Raw genomic sequence first — 27492 nt, forward strand, 5'->3', positions numbered from 1 at the left:
AGAACAGCTGGGTGCTACATCATCTACACTGCAAGGGTTATTCTAGTCCACATTGAAGAGTTTCCATGCATGGACAGTATCAAGAAAGCAGAAGTAGCTCTGCTGCATGAGCTGTCCAGACAACAGAGAAAGGATCATTAGTTAAATTATTTCTGAAGAAAACCAGTTAGTAACCTGCTGTGAGAAAGCTATTTCACTGTTAGATGCCTGTGGGACCTTTATTTGTGTGCCTGTATATTGTATGCAGTGATAGGATTTCAGATGTCTTTAAGGTTTTAAGGTCTTAATCATGCCCACTCCTCCACACCAATCTAATCTTCCATTCAGCTGTTCTGTTTCCAGCCTTGAAATTGTTCAAGTCATGAGGTGGATCTGGAAAGTAAGTTAGGTTCCCACTGGGCATTTACAGGTGAAGTGGGGTAGGAGACTCCTTCAGCTAAGTACTTCTTCTCTTGAAGACCAAGGGGCCTGGCCAAATGAGGCAAAGAATTGAAAGAGAGAAGGATTACCATTCACTCTCCTGGAGGGATTCCAGAAGGACAGAACCTGAGATATATTTAGTTTTAACCCCAAGTAACCTTGATATTGAAATGACATCTTGCGTAACTTCATCTTAGCAGCAATAGTTAGCATTTGTGTCAAGTAAAAAGGACCCATTTTTGAATTATAAAGAAATTGATTCAGTCACCCTAAAATACAAAAAGGATAACTTTTAAATGTATGTTCCAGATAGCTAAAATCCCCATGACATAGGATTACCCTAAGGCCTCAAAAATATTGCCATCTAAAGAGGAATTTATCAGGTACTGGGCATTGGCTGTGCTGTCCCAGTACACAGTGAGCACATGTCATGGAAATTCATCACAGGCCCAGGTGAAATACAAGCACTACGATTTGCTATTTTTAGGCAGTAAGATTACATTACTGTGGACCCATGATCTTGAGAGAGTGACCACAAGGCAACATTTCAACAGTCAAGGTATGTTTGATGCAAGAAGAAAACGAGTACTTTTCTGGAATGAATGGGAAAATTGTGTTCTATGGATCAATACAAGTCTTTCTATAAACTATATAGAAGAAACATCTCAGTTGTTTGTAATAATTACAGAAAGAAGTGGATCACAGAAATAATCCTAGAATAAACCGTCTGAATAAAGTGCCTAAAATTTTCCCTCTTTTGTTAGAAAATACAAAATCCAGGAAAAGGCTTTATACATACATAAATGAATGTTACATTGTAATGCATTTATGTCACTGTGATGGAAACCAACAATACTTTACTTGCTAATATTTTCCCATCCTTTAAGTGTATAATATTAACAATAAACAAAGGCTACCAACATCCCAAAGGAGAAGTTTCTAGTTGCCATGTGTTGGTTTAGCTCCATGATAACTTATGCTTAGTAGAATATATACATAACTGTGTTCATGTCTCATAATCTGCCTTTGAAAAAAAAGTATTATTTATTTTTATTGGTTTTTACTGACAATTTGTGACAATGTGTGTTGGAGTGTGACTCCGACAACCATTTGAACTTGTTTCCTACTTTCTGTACCTCAGTTAAAACCATGCATAAATATATTCTTCACAGTAAGTCTTAGGATTTTACTGTTTTCATATCTGATTTTAATTCCACTGTAATGAAATTCCTTCCTCTCATCTCAGTTTCTATTCTCAGTGCCATGGGCTACTTTTCATCAGGAGCCTTCCATTAGAAATACTGAAATTTAGTGGATTTGATAATTATTACTTCTTGATGAAACTAAGTAACTGTGTTTCTTAGGCTCAAGTCAAGAATAGCCTAGGGTTTGGGTTTTTTTCCCCTGGACTGTGAAACTAGCTGTTCCAAGAAGCCATCATTTGAATTGTTGAGAAATTGCCTCTCAAAGATCTGTCCTGAAATAACAGCTTGAGAGTGGCATCACAATTTGCCAATCTATGTGCAAGTATTTGGAGTAGTAGACTAACACTTTCTAAAAAAACATTGCATTTAGTTCCTTCTTTGCTTTCCTTCACACTGTCTGCTCTGTATGGTGTTTGCATAGTGTAGGCAACAACTAACTTAGGTATTGAAATTAAAAGTACAGGCTTCTTATGCCATCAATGGAAAGAGTTACAGTGCTTCAGAGGGCAATTAAGAGTGCATCACTGAGAAACCTGTCTGCTTTGTTAATTACTTGGAGGACTTGGATGCTTCTGTTAGATGCCTGTGATAAACTGTGAAGATGTTTGAACCTCCACACAGCCTTTTTTCTTTTTTTTGCTTTTAATTGCAATAGGAAACAAATATTGAAATCTGTTAAAATAATTGTCACTCGAACTGCAATTTAAATGCATGGAGAGTCTCTTGCTAGTTGTTGCTCCTCTGAAATTTTATCCCTCTAAGATTATTTTTCAAGAGAATTGCTATTTCCCTGTTAGTACCTCAGTGAGTTCTATGCAGATTATAACCTGAGTAGCCCACAATTTTTTTTATTTTGATTGGCTTCAGAAAAGCTGAATATGTCATGGTTGGACAGACACCCTAATTTGCCTTTAAATACTTTTAGCATTTTCGTATTATTGTACCTCTTTGAGATACAAATGAATCTGTTCTGCTGGCATCCCTAGACAATGCTGATCTTTGGCCTTACTGCTCCTCTGCTGCTTGTGGCTTTCCTACCAATAACAAATAAAAATTTCCCAGGTCTCTGCCATGTTCCCATGCTGGCACCCCATGTAATTCTGCTTTGCATGTGTGGAATCTATGCTTTTAAAAAAGCTCTCTGTCAGCCTGGAATGTTCCAGGCACTAGAGAAAAACAAACAAAAGCTCCCTTTAAGCCCTCTAGACATGTTTCTCTCCAGCAGACTTTGACAGCAAAACTGGAATCATTTTAAATAAATCACAAGGGTTCTGGACTAAAGGCCTTTTTTTCTGTGTAACCTAGTTTCCATGAACTCTCATACACTTATCTGTGCTTCTAATGCCAGCATCACAAGCTTCTCCCTACCACCAAAAAGAATCTTCTCTAACTGCTGTCACCACAGGTGGTCACCAAGCTGATGAATTATCTTGGTTGCTGCATACACAGATACAGTATTTTGATAACTAAATCACCCACCATTAAACCTCATCAACAACTCACAGTGTATCCCCATCTCCTAGAGGGGCCACGTGGCTCTGTGTTTGCTCCTCTCTGCAATGCTCAGTCTCTCAACATTTCACCATCTCCATGTCTCCTTTCATTTTTTTTAATCCCTTTATTTTTCCAGAACAACATTTTATATTTATTCCACTTTACCCCCATCTGCTGGTAAAACAAAGCTGGCTCATATAATACACCACAGATGACTGGCAGGTCTTGTTTAAGATGCATAGCCAAAGTACTTGATGGATAGAATAAGAAAGGGAAGGGAGAAAGTTTCTTTAAAGATCCACTGCTACACATATTCAGTGATTTACAGCCTGCTTTGATTTTGTTCTGAGTTCATATTTCTTAAATTGATCAGCATCTCTTTTAATTTAGAAAAAGTATCTTGGACTGAGAACATTTCTATTTATAGTTGTAAAAATTTAGTAACAAACAATAGATTCCTTTTACTTCTCTCCAAAATTAACTCTTATCTTTATAGGAATATTTTATTATTTCCTGATATTCAATATTAATTATCTCTGGTTTGGGTTTTTTTTTCCAAGTCTCATCTGGAAATACTTCAAATGGAATAAATTTAAAATCATTCTCCTTTTGAAATAAGCTAAATTTCTGAGCTCTTAAAATGTTCTGTTTAATTCTAGTATTTTACTTTCCTTCCAAGAGCAAGGCAAAGCACTGCAGAGACCAATTAGAAAGAGCTGAGAAATCCTCATGACATGAATGGCTGACAGCCGAAAATCCTAAATCTAATGGACTGCCTTCCTTTTAGATTGGCATGGACAATGTCTCTCGCCGTCAGCAAACAGTCTCCTAAGCACAAAGGAAAAGTTTTTTTTAAAGGCTGCCTCAGTCTGTCCATACCCAGCAGTCTCTCTCTTTCTTTATTTTTCTAATTCTTTTTCTATTTATTTTTATTTTTCCTCTTAGTTTTTTCCTCTTTTTCTGTTTTTTTTCCTCCCTTTTTTTCTCCTTTCCTTTCCTGCCCTCTAGCGACCAACCAAGCATGTTTCTAAACAAGCTGAGCACACTTCCAAAATACTTTCTTTCTATTAGGCCAGATTACTCCACTAGGATAAATGAACTGCAAAGGTAGAGGCCATTGGTATAATACAAATTACACTAAAAGGAATAACAGTCAAATGTTTCCAAGCTGTTAATGGCTGAGCCTCTCGGGTAGTCTTGATAACAGGTTGTGCTGGTTTAAAAGTTAACCAGCAGGGGGAATGAACCCAACTCAAAGGAGAGATTATAAGTCAGAATAACAATTTATTAAAATAATACAGTAAGTACAATAATACAAACAAACAATTGGTCTCAACCCACAAAAACCCAAATGTGTAACCCAGTACCCTGGGGCCTGAACAAAGTGGTGTTCCTTGGGCCCTGTTTGAGTCCAAAGTAAAGGGAGAGGGGAAGAACCTGCTGGTGGGAGAGCTGCTGCAGTCTGGCCAGAACTGGTGATCGCAGTCCAGTGGTGGTCTAAGTCTGGTTGAGAGCGATGAGATGCAGCCGTCCTCTGGATCCCACGAGTGGGTTGAAAAATGTTCCAAAACTCCAAGATTATATATCCTCCAGTTCAGGCAGGAATGTTCAGTGCTCCCCTCAGGGCGGGGAGTTCCACAAAGGGTGTGAGGACAGAAACATCCTCCTATCTCACAGGCCTCTTAACACCTAGTTTATAGCCTGAGGAGTCAGGCTCTATGGGCAGAAGGTGCGAATAGTCTATTGACAACAATAGTCTAGTTTCTGGGAAATGACATGGAAGGCTATAGAATACAGTTTTGGGTTACACCCACCATGATGAACTGATCTCAGCTGTCCTAACTAGGACACAGGTGCATCTTGAACAATCTCTACCGCGTATATTGGGTGGGATTTGGCATATATTTCAGCTATGGTTTTCTGACCATACTATTGTACAGAAGATGGAAGAAAAACATTGGATTTTACAGATTATTTTCTTGTAACATAAAGAAATGTATAAATAAAATTAAAAGTAGGGATTTTTTACGTGATGTGAATCTCAAAAGTCACTGTGAAAGCTATTAGTACACCAGTCCTAAAATATGCTGCGTGTTTGACTCAATGAATTCAAGGCTAATTGAATCCTGCTTTTACAGTATAATATTTTTTTTAAATTGTTTCTATTCACAGATACCTACCACAGTTTCAAATTCAAGCTATCAGGAAGACATACTGGAAAAGGAAGTCAGGTCATAGATAATTTAGAATAATAGTACCTTTTGGGTATAGTGATGTGGAAAGAATGGGGAGTTTGTTTATTTTAGACCACGCTCTTTATAACCCTACTCTTTTTCAAACTCTTTTTTTTTTTCATTAGCACTTGATAACTCCTTTAGCCAAGGAAAGAAGCAGTGATAGAGTTTATAGTGAAGTAGTGAAATAATTGTTCCGGTTTTAAACTTACTTCAAAGACCTGAGGAGCAGGTTGTGTTTGTATTTATACAGGTATTTACACTTCCACAGACTTTAAGATACACAGTCTAGATACTTCATCCATTTTGAAATGAAAGCAACCAATGAAGTAGTAAATGAAAGCATTTACTACTACTTCTGTAGGCCTGGAAAATAGTTTATGAATGCAAAAGCTTGTATATTTTTTCCAGCTAAACTGATGGTGCTAACAAAGGATACAAATGGCATCATTGCAGGTCTTGTTTTCAGTCTGTAGAGCCTACATGTAGAAAGGGAAGTTTTCATCATGCATACCTTGGAGAAGTTGGGAAGGTCTGGGACAGCTGCAGGCCTATGAGCCACATTTGATGACAGTTTATGCTGAAACATTATGGCCCCATGTAAAGCAGTGGATGAATTATGTATGTGTGACAACACTGATCGAGGGACTCTGGCCATAGCCTGACTTTTTCCTGCCTGCTGAGCACAGCTTGTAATTTAAGCGGAGACACAGAGAAAAGCCAGTGGGATTACAGAAAACACACATGACCAAGGCATCATGTGTTTGTCAAAGCAGATGGTTTCTGTCCCTGTGCTGGCTGCATTCTTCTGTTACACTGCTACTGTGGATATGTGTAAATCAGCAAACTGTGTCCTCAGTGTGAGGACACAAACACAGGCATTGGACCTTGATCTGCTACTATAGCATAGTGTGGATCTGGGACAGGTAGTAGTCTCCCCCACCAAAAAATTCCTAGGCACAGTTTAGGCAGTAGCACTAACCAGGGAGAGGCAATTTGGATGTAACTGCCCTGTTTCAGAGACAAGGATGTTTGACAGAGTGTAAATGACTAAACTGTACAAATGTGCTGGATCTCTTTCCATGTTCTTAGGTCACTGATTTTCCTAGTATAACAATAGTCTGCAAGTTCAATTGGGTTTGGAGGTACTTATCTCTGCCTTTGGAACTGGAAGCTACTGGCCCTATTCAACTATCTTTTACAAAAGTAAGCATTTTAATATGGCTTGAGTGGAAAAATACATTTCAAAATTATCAGCTGAATCCTCTTCTAGTCAGTCCCATCTAGGGTCAGGCTTTTCCATCAAGCTGGCGAGGGTTACTAGAGGGAAGGAGGTGCTTTCCATTGTCTTCCAAAACCTTGAATTGGCAGTCAACTAATAGTATTTTCTGATACCTGTTTTTCAAGATGAATAAAGGAAACTACATCATTTATATTGTATAATTTCCACTCCATAGTTAATATGCCATCACTTAACTTCCTTTTGAGCCACAGTACTTTGCTATGTAAGTAACTGTGCAAGGATCATGAAGTTATTAGCACCAAAATGCAGTCTGAGCAGCCATCACCTCCTACTCTACATTCAATTACTGTAAGCAGCACGGGCACATTTTGGAACGAATGCGGGACGAATCGCTATCCTGTACTTTTTATGCTCATCATCACCATCCCTTACGAAGGAGAGGGCAGCAGGTTAAAGACAGGCAGTGTGAGTTGTGTGTTTCACGCTGCTCCCTCACGGCCCCCCAGCACCAACGCACACAAACGCCCCTCGGATCCCGGGGAGCGGCCTCGGGATGGGCCTCACGGTGGGCGGAGGCTCCCGGCGGGCGCGCCTGCGCACTGAGGCGGCGGTGCCCGGATCCCTCCGCCGGGCGCAGCGCCCGCCCGGAGCGTGTGCGGGGCCGTGCGGGGGCTTGCGGGCGCGGCCGCGGCCCGGCCCGGCCCGGCCCGGCATTGGCGGGGCGGCGCTGCCGCGGGCGGCGGACTGCCGCCCTGGCTGAGGCACCCGGGATGCGCGCGAGCGGCGCGGCGAGCCGGCCGGGAGCTGTTCGAGGCCTGCAGGAACGGGGACGTGGAGCGGGTCAAGCGGTCCTGGTGCCGGCCCCGAGAACGTGACAGCCGCTGGACAACGGCGGGCAGGAAGTCCAGCCGCGCTGCCACTTCGCCGCAGGTACCGGGCGGGGGGAGCCGGGCCGGGCCCGCGGCAGCGCCGGCAAGCCCTGGGCCGCTCGGGGCGGGCGAGCCTCGAGGGTCCAGGGCGCTCCATCGCCCCCCGAGCATCGCTCCCCCGGCTCTGCCCGGCCCCGGGGCCCGCTCCGGGCGTCACCCACGCGGTGGGGGCTGCGGGCGGTGCAGCGGCGTCTGCTCTCGGTCTATTTCCTTTTCCCTTTTTCCCCTTTTTAAAAAAAAAACAAACCTCGGCTGGCCTTTAGGACATCTGGAGCGGGGTTTGTTCTGTTCATGTTGTGACACGTGAGCTCCGACAGGGACACTTGTCCCAGGTACAGTTCTGGTGGATTTCTGCAGGCCTGCGCGTTTTTGGAATTGCACCCATGAAGGTCCCTGTCAGATAACACCATTTCTAAGCTTTTTGCATTCTTATCTTTAACAAGTGGACTTTGTTAATTCAAGACTTTAGTACGCAAACAACTGACGTCACAGAACAACTGCTTTCCCTGGCAGCAGGCCAGAAGATTGTATCCCACCTTTTCAGACAAAGACCTGACTGTAACTTGTTTTTGTGTTGGTGGTTTTGGTTTGATTACAGCCTTAGACGTAGGACCCGAAGGCTGGCAGGCTGCAGAAGACAGCAGCTTCTTTTTGACTGAGCACGGATAGTAACAAAGATGTTCGTTTCTTTACTGAATTGTCTTAGAAAAAGTTTCTACTTAAGATGTCCTTTTTTTGTGTTAAGTAGTCTTGACTCAGACCTAAGAGGTCTAAGTTTTTGAAAGCCTTCTTAGGGCAGCAGCATTTCATAAATTTAAGAAACTAGATCAATAAGAGAGCCCCGGAGGCAACTTAAAATATCCTGTCAGAGGAAAACAATTTTACAGCTATTCTTTTATATGCAGCAGTCCTGCCTCTTCACTAATTGACTCTGAACTTCTAAACAAATGTGTATGTTTTAGAGCCTTTTGGAGAAGCGAGGGGTTTTGTTTGGTTGGTTTTGGTTGTTTTGGGCTTCATTTGGGTGCCTAAGATGTTTCTCATTCAATATAGTGACCTAGTTTATCTCTCTGAATAGGAGCGATCTGTCTTGACTTTAAAGAACTCCTGATCTACAGAAAGATTTTTGTTTGAAAAAATGCACAGCAATAAGTTCACGTAGTTCAACTTCTAATGTTGGTGTGTCAATGAGTAACACCATTGCCATGCTTAAGTGTTCTCCAGACCTGATAGAGAGAAATTAATTCCTCCTCTCACCAGACTGTAGGAGATGCTGAAAGTTTCTGGTTAACATGTGGTATAAAATATTTGCATCATTTCTGGATTTAACACTCTTTACTGCCTCAGGTCGAACTCCACTGTTGTCAGCCCACCTGGAGTAGACTCCATGTGAAAGGTGGACTTAAGTAACTCTCGAACTTGGGAGTTACTGGTTTTGTTTTGCTTTGCCTTTACCCCATTACTCACAATTGGAGTAATACTAACTTCCTTTGTCTTCTGCCTCTAAAGGAATTCCATTCGAGGAAGTGAAAGCAAAAATCTGTTGTATTCCTGTTTTGTTTATACTAATTGGCTTAGTGTTCTTAGAAAATACATTACAAAACTTTTCTGACTAGTTTCTTTCAGTTTTGAGACTTCTTATATGGAAGAGATGGGGTTGAAATACACTGATAGGTTTTGTATTGCCTTTTTTTCCTTTTTTAGAGTGGCATTCTGGGGTCTGGACTTGGGTTCTATTTTTTAAGACTTTTCACAGATTTTACCGAGCAATTTTAAAAAAAAATAAAACTAAGTCCTCTTTTTCCATGTGTCATTTTGTAAAGGTGGATTTTAAAATAAAGTATATTAAAAAAAAAACCACTACAAGCTCTCCCTGGGCATGTGTCATTATCAGAGATAATACATATTGGGCTTTGGGGAAGGTTGCTCTTCGGATTTTGTAGTGGTAAGTTCTAGTGAAGATTCAGTCAGGAGCCCACTCCCTTCACAATAAAATGGGCTCCATCCTTTCCCACTATAACCTGCATATACTTGCTCGAGCCAGTCTTTTTCACCACAGTATGTGTCAAACTTCAAAGTATCACAAGACTTCAGGGACTTGGCAAGTACCAAAATGCCATTCCTGCAATCTGAAATTCATCAAAAATATGAATGCCCAGGGTAGGGGAGAAGCATTGAAGCTCAGTTCTTTGTTACCTTTTCATCTCATCAGTATTAGCTGAATGTCAATTGTGGCACATAGTGACTGTAAATAAATACATTTTTAATTATATACAGTTACACATTTCTATTATGGTTTATAATCAGGAATTGTCAGCTAAAAATTTGTAGCTGGTCAGGGAGCAAGTGCAGTGAGGTGTTCAGTTGTCACAGATGATAGAAGAGTGTCAGCTGGAGGTCCTGAGTAGCCACCCCTCCTTCTTTGCAACAAAAAAATCCAAATGTTCATGATGATAAGACAGTTACCTTGCACGGTTGCAAGCTATGATCCCACTTTGGTGGTCTTTGTATAAAAGCTCAAGAGCCAAAGAAAATCCCCAGCCCTTAAAAATCACGATGTTGTGGTTTGAAATAGTTTTTGCAGCAGCTGACTAATGGCAAAGAGGAACTAATACAGGAGGTAGTGGCTGCCTGCCCTGTGTCAGCAAAGGCACTCCCTGCTTTCCAGTCGTGGTGAAAACAACACGAGGAGAGACCATTGTGCAGTTTGGTCATTTCCTCTGCACGCATGCATCCTTTAGAATGTGATGAGAAAATAATTCTCCTTCCATATATGGTGCCCTCTTGTACAGATACTTCCACAAGGAAGTAAGGAATCCCTGCAGTGCACTCGGTGCTGGAGAGAAGTTAAAAAAATTGGTGTGATGCAAGTGAGCTCATCTCAACACTGAATTAGATACAGGTAGTTGGGGGGTGTTGCTGTACTGGAGGCATTTTCTGAATGGATGCAGGCTTTGCACAGAGAGAAGCTGCAGGCTGCTCAGGAGCTGTATCTGATCGAACCTCTGTACTAAATAGAGGGATCTGAGTGAATTCTCTGTGCCTGTTATGAGGTTCACTGCAGCTGGTTTTCAGTTATGGAGTTGATTCCTGCTAAGGTTGGCCTTTTACCTTCAAAAACACTCTGAGGGATAGGAATGCCTTGTACATAAGAATGAGTGGCTTAGCTACCAGATGTGTAAATTTGGGATGGAGAATTTGATCAGAGGCTTTTCTAACATATTGCAGCAGTCCTGGAAAACGTTTTTTTGGTACTCAAAGAAGAAAATACCAAGCCGTCTGTCATCAAATAACAGCTTTGATGATGTGTTTGCAGAACTCTGGCGCTTGCAAAAGTCTCATTTATGTAGATTCTCGAAGAATTTAGTAAATTTTGAGTATGCATTCAGAGTAAAAGCAGAAGTTTTAAAGGCTTGAAGTGGTAAAAAACAAATCAGGACACATTAAAAAATAACAGTATTTATCATACCTAATAGGTATTTATAAATACTGTTATTTATAATGCCTAGGTAGGAAAGCTATTAAGTATTTAAGAATGAGAAATACACTACGTAAAATTTAGTATATAGATAATATGGGTGCGTGGGTATATGTACGGGTATTGATTTTTTGCAGCAGCAGCAGAAATATGCATGCATGTGCAGTGAATATGGCTTACTGTGCCAGTGCAGATAAATGGGTTTTGCATGGACCACATGTCTGATCCAGTTCTTATCCCAAGTGAGCTGGGCTCCCATTCTCTCTTAGGACAGGCAAGGTGGGTAGGTGTCATGTTGAGACTCAAAAGTGATTTTGCTGTACAGTCTGTGATTCTGTCATAGGCAAAGTGCTAGTAAGCTAAGATTTGTGTTATTAGTATTGTATTTTGAAAAATTGAAGCACATCACCAGTATAGCCTTGTGACTTTTACTTGAAACCACCTTGAAGTTCGTTCTGGGATTAAAATGTTTCACATAAACTGATTTTTATAATAATGACGAATTTGTGGTGAATGTGGTTCCTTACCAGACTTTTGAGGGAAGAGGAGAAAAGTTAGAATTTAACTAAGGCTTTTCTGAATACTTTTTCTGGCCTCTTTCTCTTTGACATATATGTCTACAATATCTTCTCTTATCAAGTAGGATCCAGAAATTGCTTAATAATGGCAGTTGGGTTTTTCTGTGAGCTTCAGGTGGTGAAAGTGCCTCTTGATCCAAGAGAGGGATTTACTGAAGTCAGTTTTAGTGAAGAACATGCTATGAAAAGGTTGAGTCACAACTAAGCTAAAACTAAAAGTTCAGTTGTAACTGAAATGCTGTCACTTCTCATATGCTTTGGTGGCTTTGTCACTGAAACACTGTGTTGTTATCAGGACAATACATCATTTTTAGGTTATGGTTGCAGGGACTTAACACCTACCTGCTGACATTCCATGGATGATTTGTAGCAAAGTTTAAATTTGCTACAACCTGAGTATCAGTGGTGTTGGCAACTGTGTGGTTATTCTGTCTGAGGGAAAAGCCCAAACTTCATCCCCATCCAGGTCTTGATCTTTTTAGGCAAACGGTTTCTAAGTCAGATACTTAAAGCAAGGAAGATCAAGTCCTGCACACATGGGTTGTTTCCCAGCAGGTACTTGACAGAAGAGTGGTACATATCAAAATACGGTTCTTACTGCCATAATAATCCCTGAGACCCACAGAGACACTCATGGAACCTTTGAGGGATTTCTGTAGGCAGTGGTCTTTGGAACATAACCAGATGGGCATAATGGCTACAAGCAGAAATCCTAAGGCTTTCTGGCCTCCTGTGGAGATACTGGAGCAAACAAGATACAGCTTGTTGTCCTAGTTTATTTGCCATTAAAAAAAGCATGCAAGATTCAGCTGAAACTGAAAAATAGTAGGTATAGAAATGTTTTATAAGAGCAATTACCTTATTTATGATATATTTCTAAGCCCAGATGTACCAGTGGGTATATTTTTTGCTGTCCACTAACTTGAATAACAGGCTTGTAAAAAAGTGCCTGAGAATGTATAAGAGCATTTTTGTTCTTCAGTCAGGGTCAAATATTTATAATAATTTTAGACCTCACTGAAAATAGAGAGTATGAATATGTTTAAGTTATGGTTGTGCATATTCTCGTAATAAATTTCTTCGATTTAGAATGGTGTCAGTTAAACTTCTTATGTCCCTAAGGGCTTTCTTAAGTGATTATTTTAAAGATGGAATCTGTGTACACTTTTAAGTTAATTGTTCCTTAGAAAGCAAATAGCCATGCTTCTAGTCTTAACCTGAGAGTAGTGCTGCCTACTTACTTCTTTTAAAAAACAAGAAACTTTATTCTGTGAAATACTTTTCCTGTTATATGGATTTTTTTTTAAAAGCTTACAATATGATTTGTATATAGAATCATAGAATTTTTTGGGTTGGAAAGGACCTTGAAGATCATGTAGTTCCAACCTCTATGCCATGGACGGGGATGTCAGTCACTAGACCAGGCTGCTAAGGTCCCCATCCAGCCTGGCTTTAAACACTTCCACCTTGGACTCTACATGCATTGGCTTGAAGCCAGTCTCATCCTTACTGTTCCCAGGGCTCATCCATTGGTCCATACACAAACTGGCTGTGGGTTGGCAGAGTATCACATAAAATATTGTTCAGTTGAATAGCCATATAAAGTGACTAAAAAATAGGTTTTGTTGTCACTGTTCTGTTCTTTTTGTTACATTTTCAGGAAGCTGTTGACTTGTGGGAGCCCTATTCATTGTTCCAGTAATCTTGACTATTTTTCTACTGATTTTAATCTAATTTTTAGGGGTTTCAAAAACAGCCTTAGTGTGTCAATGCTCCTTTAGTAAACAGTGCCAGTTGTGGTTGTTATTTAGAGTGGTTGCTGTCATTTAAGTTTGTTGTTTTAATCTGTACATGTGGACATGGAATTTTCTTACCCCATCCTGACACCTTTCCTCCCTTTTTCTCTTCAAGGTTTTGGTCGGAAGGATGTAGTTGAATATTTGCTTCAGAGTGGTGCCAATGTCCATGCCCGAGATGATGGAGGCCTTATTCCTCTTCACAATGCTTGCTCTTTTGGTCATGCTGAAGTCGTCAATCTTCTCTTGCGGCATGGTGCAGATCCTAACGCTCGGGATAATTGGAATTACACTCCTCTTCATGAAGCTGCCATTAAGGGCAAGACAGATGTCTGCATTGGTAATTTTCTCCCACTCTTCCTGTGACTGACTCATTTGTTTTCACTGTGAAAAATCCAGAACCTTTTAAAGACCATTTTTAGTCTGTGAAGCTATGGCTAGTATAAGGGTTAAAACTAAAAATCTTTTGTAAACATAAGTTCATATGTCACTTATTACATATCACTGTTTTTGATATTTGCTGATCTATGAAGGTTCACATTGACATCATGGAGAAAGAACTACAGAGTGATGTGATGGAGCTAAATTTTGTTCTATTTCAGCTTAGACTCTTATGCTGCCTTCTGCTGCTGCTCACAGTGCAGTGAAAAGAAAAAACTGATTTTAATAATGGATTCATTCTGTCTATATGTAGCAGCTGTGTTAAATTAGTTAAGATGGAGCTAAACTTCAGTTATATTGACCACTTGTTTTGCCTACACAGTTTCTGTGAAGAACTTCTTAAAGAAGAGGTAGAAAGTTAAGATATGTGGTCAAGAAACATTTTTTGATTATGTGGTTGGCTCTTCTTTGCTTTAAGGAGCACAGCCAGAGAGAGCTGTATATGTAACATTGCCTGTTTGACCTGAGTATGAGTGCAAGATGCACAGCCTGTCACTGCTGCATACAGTTTAGGGCACAGTCGCTTATGGATTTGGATCAGCATGCTCTGGAGATGATGGAATTTGCCACTGGTTTTTTGTAGTGTGTCATAAGCTTTCAGCTGAGATTGCCTCTTGCCAGTCTGTCGTCGTTCCCTTTCTGCTCCGCTTTTTTCTCATAAAATGTGTGTAGGCATGTTTCACTGGATAAACTGTTCACAGATGACATTAGGGAAATCTGACATTAAAAATCTGAGAGAGGAAATCAGGATCAGGAACTGGATTTTTTTTTTTTTGTTGTTGCTTGCAGCTTACAGTAATGATATATCTCATAAGCCTTGTCTTGTAGAATTGCTTTCTCATGGAAAACTTTGGCATTTTTGTAGTATTGTTGCAGCACGGTGCTGAACCAACCATCCGGAACACAGATGGAAGAACAGCTTTGGATTTAGCAGACCCGTCTGCAAAGGCAGTGCTGACTGGTAAGTGATAATCTTTAAATTACTTTATGACTAACAACAGTTGAACTAATATAGTACAATAGTTTGGGTTTTGTCTTTTTGATGCTACTCTAACTTCTCCCTGGTTTATAATTCTAAATAGAAATTCCCTTATGGCCTTCATCATCTCAGTCATGGCATGTGTTCTGGATAGTTTATTGTGCTAGTTCAGTAATGAACTCTCAGATGGTTTGGGTTGAAAGGGACCTTAAAGATCATCTAGTTCCAATCCCCCTGCCATTGGCAGGGCCATCCACTAGACCAGGTTGCCCAGAGCCCCATCCAGCATGGCCTTAAACACTTCCAGAGACAAGGCATCCCCAGCTTCTCTGGGCAGCCTGTTCCAGTATCTTACTACCCTCTGAGTAAAGAATTTCCTTCTAACATCTAGTCTAAATCTCTCCTATTTTAGTTTAAAAACATTTCCCCTTGTCTGTCATTGTCTGCCTGTGTAAATGTATTGGGTCTGGCTGAGATGAAGTACGGTTCCCCATAGCAGCCCTCACAGTGTTGTGCTTTGCATTGGTAGCTAGAGAGGCATTGATAACACATCAGTGTTTTGGCTACTGCTGGGCAGCGCTGACACACCACCCTCCCCATGCCCAGTCAAGGGCAAGATCCTGGTAGGGGCACAAGTAGGCCAGCTGACCCAAACTCCTCTGTCCAGCTGGGAAGGAGAGTGATAGAGCAGCTTGGTGGGCACATGCTGTCCAGCCAAGGTCAACCCACTACAGTAAAAAATCATTCTTCCTATTTTCTGTGAGCATCCTTTAAGTGCTGAAAGGTGTGCCTTTACGTACTTCTAGCACTCGTGTTCTCTAAAATTTTAGAAGAGGAGGATAAGTAGTGAATTTCACGTATATAGATATTTGTTTGATTGCTGAAGAAAGCCCTTTTGTCTTCTAGGTGAATACAAGAAAGATGAACTCTTAGAAAGTGCCAGGTATGTAGGTTTGGAAGATATCTGGAATTATATTTTCAAAATTGTGTGCAATTAATGTATATATTGTCTTTTGAGCTGTCATTCCATCTAGATGCTAAGCTTTGGCTGTTTTCTGTGAATAAAACTACCAAAGTAGTTGTGTAAATGCATTTTTGTTTTCCCTTTAATGCTGACAATACAGAGGTGAATGTATTGCTTAAAATCTGCTGAACATTATAGCAATGTAAAATATAAACCCAGAATAAGCTACTAACAAATAAGATAAAAATATTTCTGCCCATTTCATATCTTGTTTTTCAGGAGTGGGAATGAGGAAAAGATGATGTCTCTTCTTACACCTTTAAATGTTAACTGTCATGCAAGTGATGGCAGAAAGGTATTTTTGTTTAAAACCTGATTTAAAATTAGTTCTCTCTTACACGTTTCACAGTCATTGTTTGACCAGATTTTAAAAATGTTAAACATAAAATCTGTCTATTTTCTTCACTCTGTGTGGGAAAATAAGATTCCACCTCTCTAGCGACCAGATGATTTTTTTTTGTTTGTTTTTTAATCTTAACTATGTAGGTATTTCTATCTAGGAACAATAAGCAAACACCTTTTCAGTTGAAACTTTGGCTTGACTTTCATATCTGCAGTGATAAAGAAACAGGGCCATTCCATAGGTTCTTATTGCTGTCAGAGAGATACAGGCCCCTTATTTGCCATGCACCCTAGGCAAGTGAGCTGTTCATCACTGTAAGTATTGGTAAAGAAAGAACATACAAATGTTCAAAATCTCCATTCTGAAAAATTTTGAATCTTCTGGGTTCAGCCCCCTAGCCTGTGGAAGGTTCAGATTATTGAGTATCAATTTTTGGCATCCTTGTTGTTGTTATTAGGTATGTGTATTCATTCACCTAAGTTTTGATCTAATTACTTTCCCTTTTTGAGGCTTTGTGGTGAGATATTGGGATCTCCAAAACATTGATGTGTCTCTGTTTTCTTGTCTTCTAATTATGAGACTCGTCCTCTGGGAACTGTACCAACCTAGTTCAGCAGATGGGTATCTAAATGTACAGGATAAGATTTCTCCTCACTAAATTGTAGCTGTGCCCTTAGTGCTGCTGCTGAGAGTGCTTGAATGCATTCACTAGAAATGATTACAGAGCAGTTATCTGTCTGCTCTGTGGAGGGTGAGAGTTTGGAAGAGAAGATTAAGTTTCCCCCACATCCCACTAACTTACTGCACTCCCAAATGTGGATAACAATTTCCTTTGATAATTTCTAAACTTACTTTATTGATTGGCAGGGAGATATCTTCATAATTTATTGATTCTAATGGCCCCCTTACTTCCCCTTTCACAAGGGACATAGTTTGTGCCAGCAAAGTGTTTCTAGTTAGGGTAGGCTAAAAAACAAAAATGGACTGTAGGACTCAAAAATCCTTTCAGAGGACCTTAGTTGCCCAAATGTATTAGTGATGGAGTAAATTCAGGATTTGTGTTTATGTTGACTAGAGTAGTCAGTAAACAATGAACATAGTTATCAAATATCTGATTCAAGCACTCTGTTTTTCGGGTTTTTTTTACCTTGTAAATCTTTAAAGACTTCAGTGTTTAGTACTGTTAACAAGTTTTGAAAAAAAGAATAAAATCAACCCTTGATTTTGTGTTACTGATTACTTCTACCTTCTTTCATTTCAGTCTACTCCATTACATTTAGCAGCTGGGTATAACCGTGTAAAAATAGTACAGCTCTTACTGCAGCACGGGGCTGACGTACATGCCAAGGATAAAGGGTACATTCCTTTTTTCTTTTGTTCAGAATTAACAGAATTTGTTAAGAAAGGAGATGAAGTAAAGAACAATAATGCTGTTTTAACTAGGAAGAATTTCCAACTTGAGGCTGTTCTGTCATCTTTAACCTTTCTGTTATGACAAAAATGCAACTTGATTAGTTCTCAAGCAAGGAGATATTAAAAAAAAAGATATAATTACGGTCACTCCTGAACATTCCCTGCAGATAGTTCTTCCTGCTTAGGGTTTCAAGTCTGAGTGAAACCAGCTCATCTGCAGTGAGACAATGCAATTCATTTCTCATCTTCTGATAATTTTAAGTGTTTGTTCTGATAAATGCTGATGGGATTTTCTGGTTTCTTCTTCAGCTTCCTGTTTCCCCTCAGCTTCATCTGATCATCTCTCATATTATTTTTGTAAAATGTTCAAAGTGCAGCATAGTACCATTTGCAATGTTATAGATGCATTTGGAATTGAAATATGTGTGCTAGAATAATCATCCTTCTCATTTTTCTTCTGTATAGAGATCTGGTACCACTTCACAATGCCTGTTCCTATGGTCATTATGAAGTAACAGAGCTTCTAGTAAAGGTTGGTCTCTGAAGAGATGAAGTTGAATATTATTAAATAAGAGCGGTTTATAATAGACTAATACAAGTTACATATTTTTTTGGTACTTAGATTTACAAAACTTCACAATAGATAGCTTTTGCTTTACATGTTAGTGACTATTAAGCTGGAGCTACAGAATCTTCTGCTTGCAAGGAAGCTTTTTCTTTATAAATGTGCTTTCTGTTTTTAACTCTCTCTGCTCCAGAGTTGAATATTTTGTACCAGGAAGTAAGTACTGCTTATCTCAACCTTTCTACCCTTACCCAAACAATTCCACCAAAAGAAAACCCTAAAAACTGAGTGATATTTTGAATTTGATGGTAGAGGAATATTTCAGAAGGCAGAGTAATAAGAGATGTTTTAAAAAACCTGGTAAAAATAGTAAATGTTTTAAAATTAAAGAGTGTTCAGTCTCTTGAGGAAATTAATTTTATAACATCAGTTCTGGCCCTGAATTGTAGCCTTCACCCCAAAAAGAAATAGAAACATGTCAATTTTCCTAACATAAGTGAACTCCTGTAACTGAAGTGGTTTATCTGGATTATGTTAATCTTGAAGATAAGTATGAAGCACATGAAACTAGTGGCTTGAAGATGTGGCCTGCAAAATAATCTGCATTTTCCACCAAGGGATTTTTGAACTATATCTATTCTTAGCTGCCACAGCAAATCCTGATCATTATAACAGCTGAGGGTGTTCTATTAGATAACTTCAGACATTTGGATGCTCAGGGAATAGCCCTTGTTCCATCCTGGATGACTAAGCCCCCCACTAATTCCATGTGTCTTTCTATTTTTTTTCAGCAAAAAAAATAAGTAAAAAAAATTATTAAAATAAGCATGTATTGTAGTAAGTATAAATAGTCATGATTTTGTTACTTCAGAGGCCAGTTGTAAAGTGAATTTTTGCAATGGTGGTGCTAGACCCAAAAAAATCCATAAATGAACTTTTGGCTATACACTACTGTGTGTCTTAACTGTTAAGCTAGAGTTGTATTCCACGTTGGATTTCTCCTCCAGAGAATCTTGAATTACTTTTTGCAAAGCCATACAGCTTTAATAGAAGCAATGGGAAAAAGCATGTCCTATTAGACTTGATTACAGACTGAACTCGAGGTGCAGTCAAAATGTTACTGGAGAAGAATTCCACGTACATTAATCATCCAAGACCATTACTTGCAGAACCTTGTACTTAAATGTGATAGATTGAAAATGAGTGTCTTGGAAACAGTTTGCATATAAGCATTGATTTTTATTTTAACAGTCTACTGTATTAAAACTAATAACCTTGTCTTTTTCTAACGATCTGGTTTTGATGTTGCATCTTTTTTTACCCCTTTCCCTTTTAAGCATGGAGCATGTGTGAATGCAATGGATCTGTGGCAATTCACCCCTCTGCATGAAGCAGCTTCTAAGAACAGGGTGGAAGTATGTTCTCTTTTGTTAAGTTATGGTGCTGACCCAACACTGTTGAACTGTCACAACAAAAGCACCATTGATTTGGCTCCAACACCCCAATTAAAAGAACGATTAGCATGTGAGTATAAAGTGAGATCAGTTCTATAGTTATAGCTTGTGATGTGTATTTAGCTTCCCTAGACAGTGACCTGCCAGAAATCAGATTTGGAAAATGCTTACGCTTTCCAAGCCATTGTGCAACATTGAGCAGTACATTTCACTGTTTATAATTTGAGATTGCTAGATTTTCTGAATGTAGGCATTTAAAATAATTTTACTGTCAGTTTTACAGTCATGTGGTTGTGATGGGTTTCGTAGCTTTTCTTCCCAGAATACACACTTTCCCTCACGACCTTGCCAATACGCTGTCATTTTCCATACCTGTTGAAATACTCGTTTTTATTCCACAGTGTTTTGTTTGAAGAAAAGAAAAATCATAACTGTTTAGAATGCTGAATATATTTCAGTATGCCACAAACACTGAAAGTTCAAAGAAGTTGATGAAAAGCATTGATTTTTGTCCAGCGAACTAAAGGAGTTGCAGAGAGTGACCTCAAATTCTGTCCTTGAGTGGTCAAACAATAACTTTCTGGGATATGTACAAAAATTATCAGTAAATACTACATTAGACTTCGTGTTAGCATCTAAAAATGGTTTTCCAATGATAGGTCAGAAGTAGAGATTTATATATGCTTGATTTGGTACATATGTGAACAGTAGAACCTATAAAGTGGGGAGTGAAATAGATCTTGTTCAGCCAGTTTGGATATCTCTGGCTTTGGTTTAGAAACAAAGCAAAATTCATACGGTGTTTTGACTTAACTAACAAGTTCTGTCAAGTGATGTAAGGCTTGAGTCAGAGCTGAAAATGTCTGTACTGTGGTGTGCTGAATAAAATGAATAGTTTTGTCTAACTGAAAGAAACAATTCTCTTGATCCATCTCAGGCCAACCTCGTAACCTTCTGCTATGTATTTATTTGTTTTTAAAGATGAATTCAAAGGTCACTCACTACTACAGGCTGCAAGAGAGTCAGATGTAGCTCGCATAAAGAAACATCTGTCTTTGGAAACAGTGAACTTCAAGCATCCTCAGACACATGAGACAGCACTGGTAATATTTCAGGATTTATTACTGATTTTGCTTATATTGTAGTATAGTTTAGAAATAAAAATCTCGGTACTGAAGAGTGTAATTCAGACCAACCTGGAATATCCAGTGTCTAGTTAAACAAATAACACTGATTAATACTTTGTTTTTGAACTTAACTTTAAGACTAACCTAAATTGCCTTTTTAGGTTGTCTGAATTACTTTTTTGTAGAATAATCTCATTTTAAGCAACAGCAAGCTATGTTTGTAAAGCTTGATGGTTTCCAGCAATTATTGGAGAGGGAACTCTGGAAAATACCAGAGTAAATCCAAAAGCACATTTGGAATCTTCCAAATTAATAAGCTTCTGCATGTTTTGGGGCTTTTTTTCTGTTGACTTTCTACACCACTAGCTCTTAACTGCCAGCTGATCAGCAAGCAATAAAGCCTTTATATTGCTAGCTAGTTGTTAATCCTAAATTTTTTAATGTTCACAGCACTGTGCTGCTGCGTCTCCATATCCTAAGAGGAAACAAGTATGTGAACTTCTGCTGAGGAAAGGAGCCAACATCAATGAAAAAACAAAAGAGTGAGTGGTTTCAAATGAATACTCCTAAGTGGTTGTTTAGAAGATTTTGCAAAATACATTTTGAATTATTCCTTTTTTTTTTTAAAGCTTCCTGACTCCACTGCATGTGGCATCAGAAAAGGCTCATAATGATGTTGTTGAAGTAGTTGTGAAACATGAAGCTAAGGTATGAGTATCACAGGGGTTTTTGTTGACATTTGTTTACTATATGGGTTTTCATGCTATGAGAATGGACAGCCAAGTAGACAGGCTTTTCTAAAATAATAAATTTTGGAAGGTTCTAGATTTATACATTTCAGATATAGGCCATCAATCCATCAGTACAGCCTTACAAATGGATCATTGTTTTAAATGAATGTTTGAAATGCAGTTGTAGTTCTCTGTGTGAATGGAAAATTTTTTGAATGTCTTATTCAGTGCTTCATTGTCCAGCAGTAATAATGAAATGTGTAAGGAAAAAAAAGTAGGAAATATATATGAACAGCGAGAAGCTAGACTGAACTATGTGACAGGTAGATTTTACATGAACTTGTGTGCAATAAAAATTACAATGACCTTTGGATATATGCTAAATATGTTCTTTTAATAACGTAAGATGAATACTTGTGAAGTGCTCCCAGTCAGCAATGAAAACATCTTTAATGCTAAATTTTGATGGTGGTATCTCTTGTCTGCATTATATTTAGGTTAATGCATTAGATAATCTTGGCCAGACCTCTCTTCATAGAGCAGCACATTGTGGTCATCTTCAGACATGCAGGTTGCTGCTGAGTTCTGGATGTGATCCTTCCATCGTGTCTCTGCAGGGCTTTACAGCCTTACAAATGGGGACTGAAAGCGTGCAGCAGCTGCTACAGGGTATGCTGATTAATTCAAGATCTGCTATAGTGCTTTGTTTTACTTGCCATTTCAAGTGCTGTCAAGAAATAAGAGTTAAGACAAGTAAAAAAAAAATGTGTTCTTCAAGAGGCAGTACTGGGTTGTGGGGTTGCATTCCCTGGTTAACAATATCATTTACTCTCTAGATTGTCAGAGATGCTCGGAATGTTCATGGCATGGCCACCTGAAATAATTTTAGAAAAATCCTGACATAGTGTGTGGGGAATTTTGAAAATTAATTTCTAAAGCAAAATTGTCTCCTTTGCATCTGTGAGCAGAGGCAACAGTGTACAAGGATTTTCAAGAGTAAGGTTTGGACATTATACATATAGGTAAACTTGATATAGTCTAATTCTGAAACTGAAATAAGAATGGTTCCACAGTACTTCAAAACAGATAGGAAGCATGTTGCTAAAGACAACTTTGCAAACACTGTTAGCTCTGTCAAGCTATAGTTGTAGCTAGTGAACAAAGACAAAACCTGTCTGTAATTGGTTAACTTTATTTCAAGGATTTCCCTTAAAAAAACTCAAATGATTTCCTATCTTAACAAATCCCTTCAGCTATCTACACTTACCTGTCATGCAACCTCATTTATTTTGCAGAAGGGATCCCATTAGGTAATTCTGATGCAGATCGACAGTTGCTGGAGGCTGCAAAGGCTGGAGATGTGGATACTGTAAAAGTAAGCTTAAACCTGTCCTTAAAAATAGGAGGCAATTTGTCATGATTTAACCCCAGCCAGCAGCCAAGCCCCACACAGCTGCTCACTTACTCCCCCACCTGTGGGATCAGGGAGATAATTGGAAAGGCAAAAGCTGGAAAACTTGTGGGTTGAGATAAAGACAGTTTAATAGGGAAAGCGAAAGCTGCACACACAAGCAAAGAAATTAATTCTCTGCTTCCCCTGGGCAGGCAGGTCTTCAGCCATCTCCAGGAGAGCAGAGCCCCATACTGGGAACACAAATACTATCACTCCAAATGTCCCCCCTTCCTCCTTATTCTGCTACTGAGTGTGATGCCCTATGGTCAGGAATATCCCTTTGGTCAGTTTGGGTCACTTGTCCCAGCTATGCCCCAAACCAGCCACTGTGAACAAAATTTACTCCACCCCAGCCAAAACTAGCACAGAATTATATCTCAGTCTATAATTTCTCAAAGCAGGCAATCAAACAGCCCTTCACTGACTGCTTGAGAGTTGTGATCCCTGTCCTAAGACCTTTATATTGCACAATTATTACAGATGACAGACTATAATATTCACCACTTCCAGATGTTTGCCTTATATAAACAAGTCACAGGTGTGGATTTGGGAGCAGGTGGATTTTTTTCTTAGGACACGATCTATGAAAAATAAAGACTACGTAAAAATAAATTTTAAATTTTCTCTTTAATAAAAACAGTTAATCAAAATTAGGTGTGTATAACAACATTCTATAACTAAATTAAAAGTGCCAACACTACATAATTAGTGACATATGTTTTGTTTTGGGAAATTCACAGAAGCTATGTACTGTTCAGAGTGTGAACTGCAGAGATATTGAGGGCCGTCAGTCTACACCACTTCATTTTGCAGCTGGATATAACAGAGTATCTGTTGTGGAGTATCTTCTTCAGCATGGAGCTGATGTGCATGCAAAAGATAAGGGGTAAGTGCTCAAATGTGTATTTTTCTTGGCAATTTTAGTAATATCTGTCAGCTTTTGAATATTGCTAGCTGATAAGCATCCCATCTTTCTTCAGACATTTTATTTTTTTATTTTCATGGAAACTTCTGTTAGAATAATGATGTTCATAATATCCAAAAGCATTTTGCAGTACTTAAGACTAGAGTGTCAAGGATTTCTCTGGCCCTGTCTTTTTACTGCTCTTCAGTGCCACTGCTGATTGCATTTTTACTGCTTTGGCAATAGGTACTCTTACTGTATTAGACTACTGGGGGGAGAATGAAGTTTTTGTTACAGTTTCATTGTTGAAGGTGCACTGTGTTTTAAGTTTATATCACTTGGTGAAAAAATACCCTATTTTTAAAGAGAAATTTTCTTTTCTTTTAATTGTTTCCAGAGGACTTGTCCCATTACATAATGCTTGCTCATATGGTCACTATGAAGTTGCAGAACTGCTGGTTAAACATGGTGCAGTTGTCAATGTAGCTGACTTGTGGAAATTCACTCCCTTGCATGAAGCTGCAGCAAAAGGAAAATATGAGATTTGCAAACTCCTGTTACAGGTATAACATGCTGGAGAAAGGATGCTTTCTTTTCTTTCTTGTTCACTCTGAAATGTAAATGAACTTCTTTGAGAAATGATTTGTGCTTTGTGGTTTCTAAATGATTATAGCTCAGTGTTTTTAGTAAAAGGGATACTATTAACACCTATATTGTCCTTTCTCACACAGTAAATAGAAGGTTCTTTGAAGGATTCCAGCATGTGTTCAAATATTTGCTCAGTAAGCTGGAAGATGCTTAAAATGCAGCATGTGTTTATTCTACTGACATATTTCCCACCTGTTTTTGATGTGCACAGCATGGAGCTGACCCTACGAAGAAAAACAGAGATGGAAATACTCCTCTAGACCTTGTTAAAGATGGTGATACTGATATTCAAGACCTACTTAGAGGAGATGCAGCTCTACTAGATGCTGCAAAGAAAGGTTGTTTGGCCCGAGTGAAAAAGCTGTGTTCACCTGACAACGTCAACTGCCGGGACACGCAAGGGCGACATTCAACACCACTCCATTTAGCAGGTCGGTGTTCTAATTAACTGGTTTGATCGGTTACTGATTACTGTGGCTAAACTTTCTATATCTGAGCAAGTTTAAAATGTAGCCTCACAGCTAGAGGATTCAGTATTTTCTCTTTAAAAAAATTAGTATTTCAGGCATATTAATCTTACATTGCTCTTCCAACTGTTTACTTACTTTCATTTCCTGTTTTCTCTAGCCGAAAAGGATCCTTTATTGTTTATTGACAGCTTTTAAAACCAAATACTCTCAATTAGGGTTAAGGTGTCCTCACTAATAAGTAATATACTGTCTTCTCTGGGATTGACATACTAAGTAACTTTCAAGTAATTTAAGTGAGTTAGTACTTCTCAATGGCCTGTTGGGGGTGTTTTTTTAATTCTTATTTATTCTGTTCTTCTGCAACCTTCCAGCTGGTTACAACAATTTGGAGGTTGCAGAGTACCTGTTACAGCATGGAGCAGATGTGAATGCACAGGATAAAGGAGGTTTGATTCCTCTGCATAATGCAGCATCCTATGGGGTAAATATCTCAAACTTTCTTGTATTTTATTTATTAAAAAAAAAGTGATACATTTCACTGACAACATTGTGAGCCAATACTTTGTAGAATGCTTTTGCTGTTGAGTTATAATGTAACCTTAATTGTAAAACACAAAATGAATAATTCAATCATAGCTCATAGGTGAAGACTTAGAAATTTGTAAAATCGTGAATGCAGTTTACCGAATTGAGTTTCCTGAGCATGAATACCTAGAAAACCAGCAGTTTAAAAGGTGTTCCATAAAATGCCTTTCCTTATCTTTGCCACTTGAATTTTATCAGCAAGATCTCACTTTCTCTTATATGGCTGCTGTTGAGACAGCAGTTGTTTTTTTGGACTTGAATCTCTGTGCTTTAATCAAGTCTTTAACCAAAACAGTTGGAGTATTTTCCAAACTGGAAGTTCAAAATCAGGCTTTTTTTCCTTCAGATTCCCCTTGATTTGGGATTCTGTTTTATTCTGTCCTTTTTTCACAAGGGAACAAAACTTTTTACTGGTATGTTATAAGTGAGGAAGGAAACGCCTTGTTTTAATACTTTTTAAAATCATAATTAAATGTATTCTACAAAAAATCAGAATAGCTCTGATTACAGAGAAGTGTCAGTAATAGTTCTGAGTTACTTTAATGCACTGTGGTGCCTTGGAATTTAACAGGTGTTTTTATTTTTCCAGCATGTTGATGTAGCAGCTTTACTGATAAAGTATAATGCATGTGTGAATGCTACGGACAAATGGGCTTTCACACCTCTCCACGAAGCAGCCCAGAAAGGAAGGACTCAGCTTTGTGCCTTGTTACTGGCACATGGGGCTGATCCCACTCTGAAAAACCAAGAAGGACAAACGCCGTTGGACCTGGTCACTGTAAGTGATGGGGCTCATCTTGGGAAATCTGTACTTATCTGCTGTTTGTGACAGCTCATCTAAAAACTGGCCTTGAACAGAAGAGTAATACAGCAACCTCTGCAGAATTTAAAATACTCTGGTTTCCCTAGTGTTTGTCTGTGTCTGGTAAGGAAAGTCAGTAGAGCCTTTATAAATCTGCTTTAAAGATATTCTTGCTTCAGACATCTTAATAAAGATTTGGGGGAATAAAGCCAAAACAACAAAAAGGAATTTATGGTTATAATTTGATGCTTTTAATTCATTGCTTGTAGTTTGACTAGTACAAAAATTGTGACAATAAAATGTAAGCAAACTTTGTAGCAACATAACTTTAAGAAACTATCTGGCTGTTAAGTTTTTGGGCATGTTTTTTCTAAGTATTATAATGCAGTCTGAAGCTACACTCAGAGTAATTGTTTTACTTCATAAATTCTATTGCCAGTAGAAGCTTCTATTCATTTTTCCTGGAAAATTAATTCTTTTTAACTGTTCCTAAAGTTTTTACCTCTTACCTTATTACAGCTTTTATTTTACAGCTTTTATTATTTTACAGCTTCATGTATGCTGTTGGCACAACAGGCCATTTCTAAACTGCACTGTTAAAATGCCTGTTTTCCCAATATGCATTTATTTATTTTGTAGTATACTTAAGAAATCTGAAATAATGATAGTGCATTCTAGGAGAAAACATTGTGCAAAAGTGTTCCTCTGTTTTAATGAGTTGGTTTTTCCTCTTCAGGCAGATGATGTCAGTGCGTTATTGACAGCGGCAATGCCTCCCTCTGCCTTACCGACTTGCTACAAACCTCAGGTCATAAGTGTGTCTCAGACTACAGGTTCTGCAGCTGATTCCCTGTCTTCTGTTCCATCCAGTCCATCCAGTCTGTCTGCTGCAAGTAGTCTTGACAACTTGTCTGGTAGCTTTTCTGAGCTTCCCTCTGTTGTTGGTACAAACTGTGCAGAGGGAGCTACTGTTCTGGAGAAAAAAGAAGGTGAGGCTTTCTCAGGAGTGAGTAACATTTCTTAATGTGTGGTAAAAAGGCTACAAAAGTGTGAAGTTTCCCATATGTGCATACAGTTGTTATGGTGTATGCAGTATTTCTGTTCCTTATGATGCCATTAATGAAGAAGAGAAGTCTAAAAGTCTTGTAGTATAAGATTTTACTACTTTCCCCTTAC

At 38.8% G+C, this 27492-nt stretch overlaps 1 protein-coding gene across 1 annotated transcript in view; it reads left to right on the forward strand.

Moving 5' to 3' along the window:
- The first annotated feature begins 7366 nt into the window (after positions 1-7366).
- Positions 7367-27492, forward strand: part of TNKS2 (tankyrase 2) — a 32248-nt gene continuing 12122 nt past the window's right edge. Inside the window, exons 1-20 of the mRNA XM_018068873.2 lie at positions 7367-7444; positions 7475-7526; positions 13493-13717; positions 14684-14779; positions 15704-15740; positions 16041-16116; positions 17426-17520; positions 18043-18109; positions 19480-19666; positions 20578-20699; positions 21174-21265; positions 21353-21431; positions 21952-22123; positions 22750-22829; positions 23648-23793; positions 24209-24374; positions 24671-24890; positions 25301-25410; positions 26104-26292; positions 27053-27305. Of these exons, the coding sequence (XP_017924362.1) occupies positions 7367-7444; positions 7475-7526; positions 13493-13717; positions 14684-14779; positions 15704-15740; positions 16041-16116; positions 17426-17520; positions 18043-18109; positions 19480-19666; positions 20578-20699; positions 21174-21265; positions 21353-21431; positions 21952-22123; positions 22750-22829; positions 23648-23793; positions 24209-24374; positions 24671-24890; positions 25301-25410; positions 26104-26292; positions 27053-27305 (2542 nt within the window). The remainder of the gene's footprint in view (positions 7445-7474; positions 7527-13492; positions 13718-14683; positions 14780-15703; positions 15741-16040; positions 16117-17425; positions 17521-18042; positions 18110-19479; positions 19667-20577; positions 20700-21173; positions 21266-21352; positions 21432-21951; positions 22124-22749; positions 22830-23647; positions 23794-24208; positions 24375-24670; positions 24891-25300; positions 25411-26103; positions 26293-27052; positions 27306-27492) is intronic.

This window comes from Manacus vitellinus, unplaced genomic scaffold, assembly GCF_001715985.3.
Source record: "Manacus vitellinus isolate BGI_N305 unplaced genomic scaffold, ASM171598v3 scaffold_15_pilon, whole genome shotgun sequence".
NCBI lineage: Eukaryota > Metazoa > Chordata > Aves > Passeriformes > Pipridae > Manacus > Manacus vitellinus.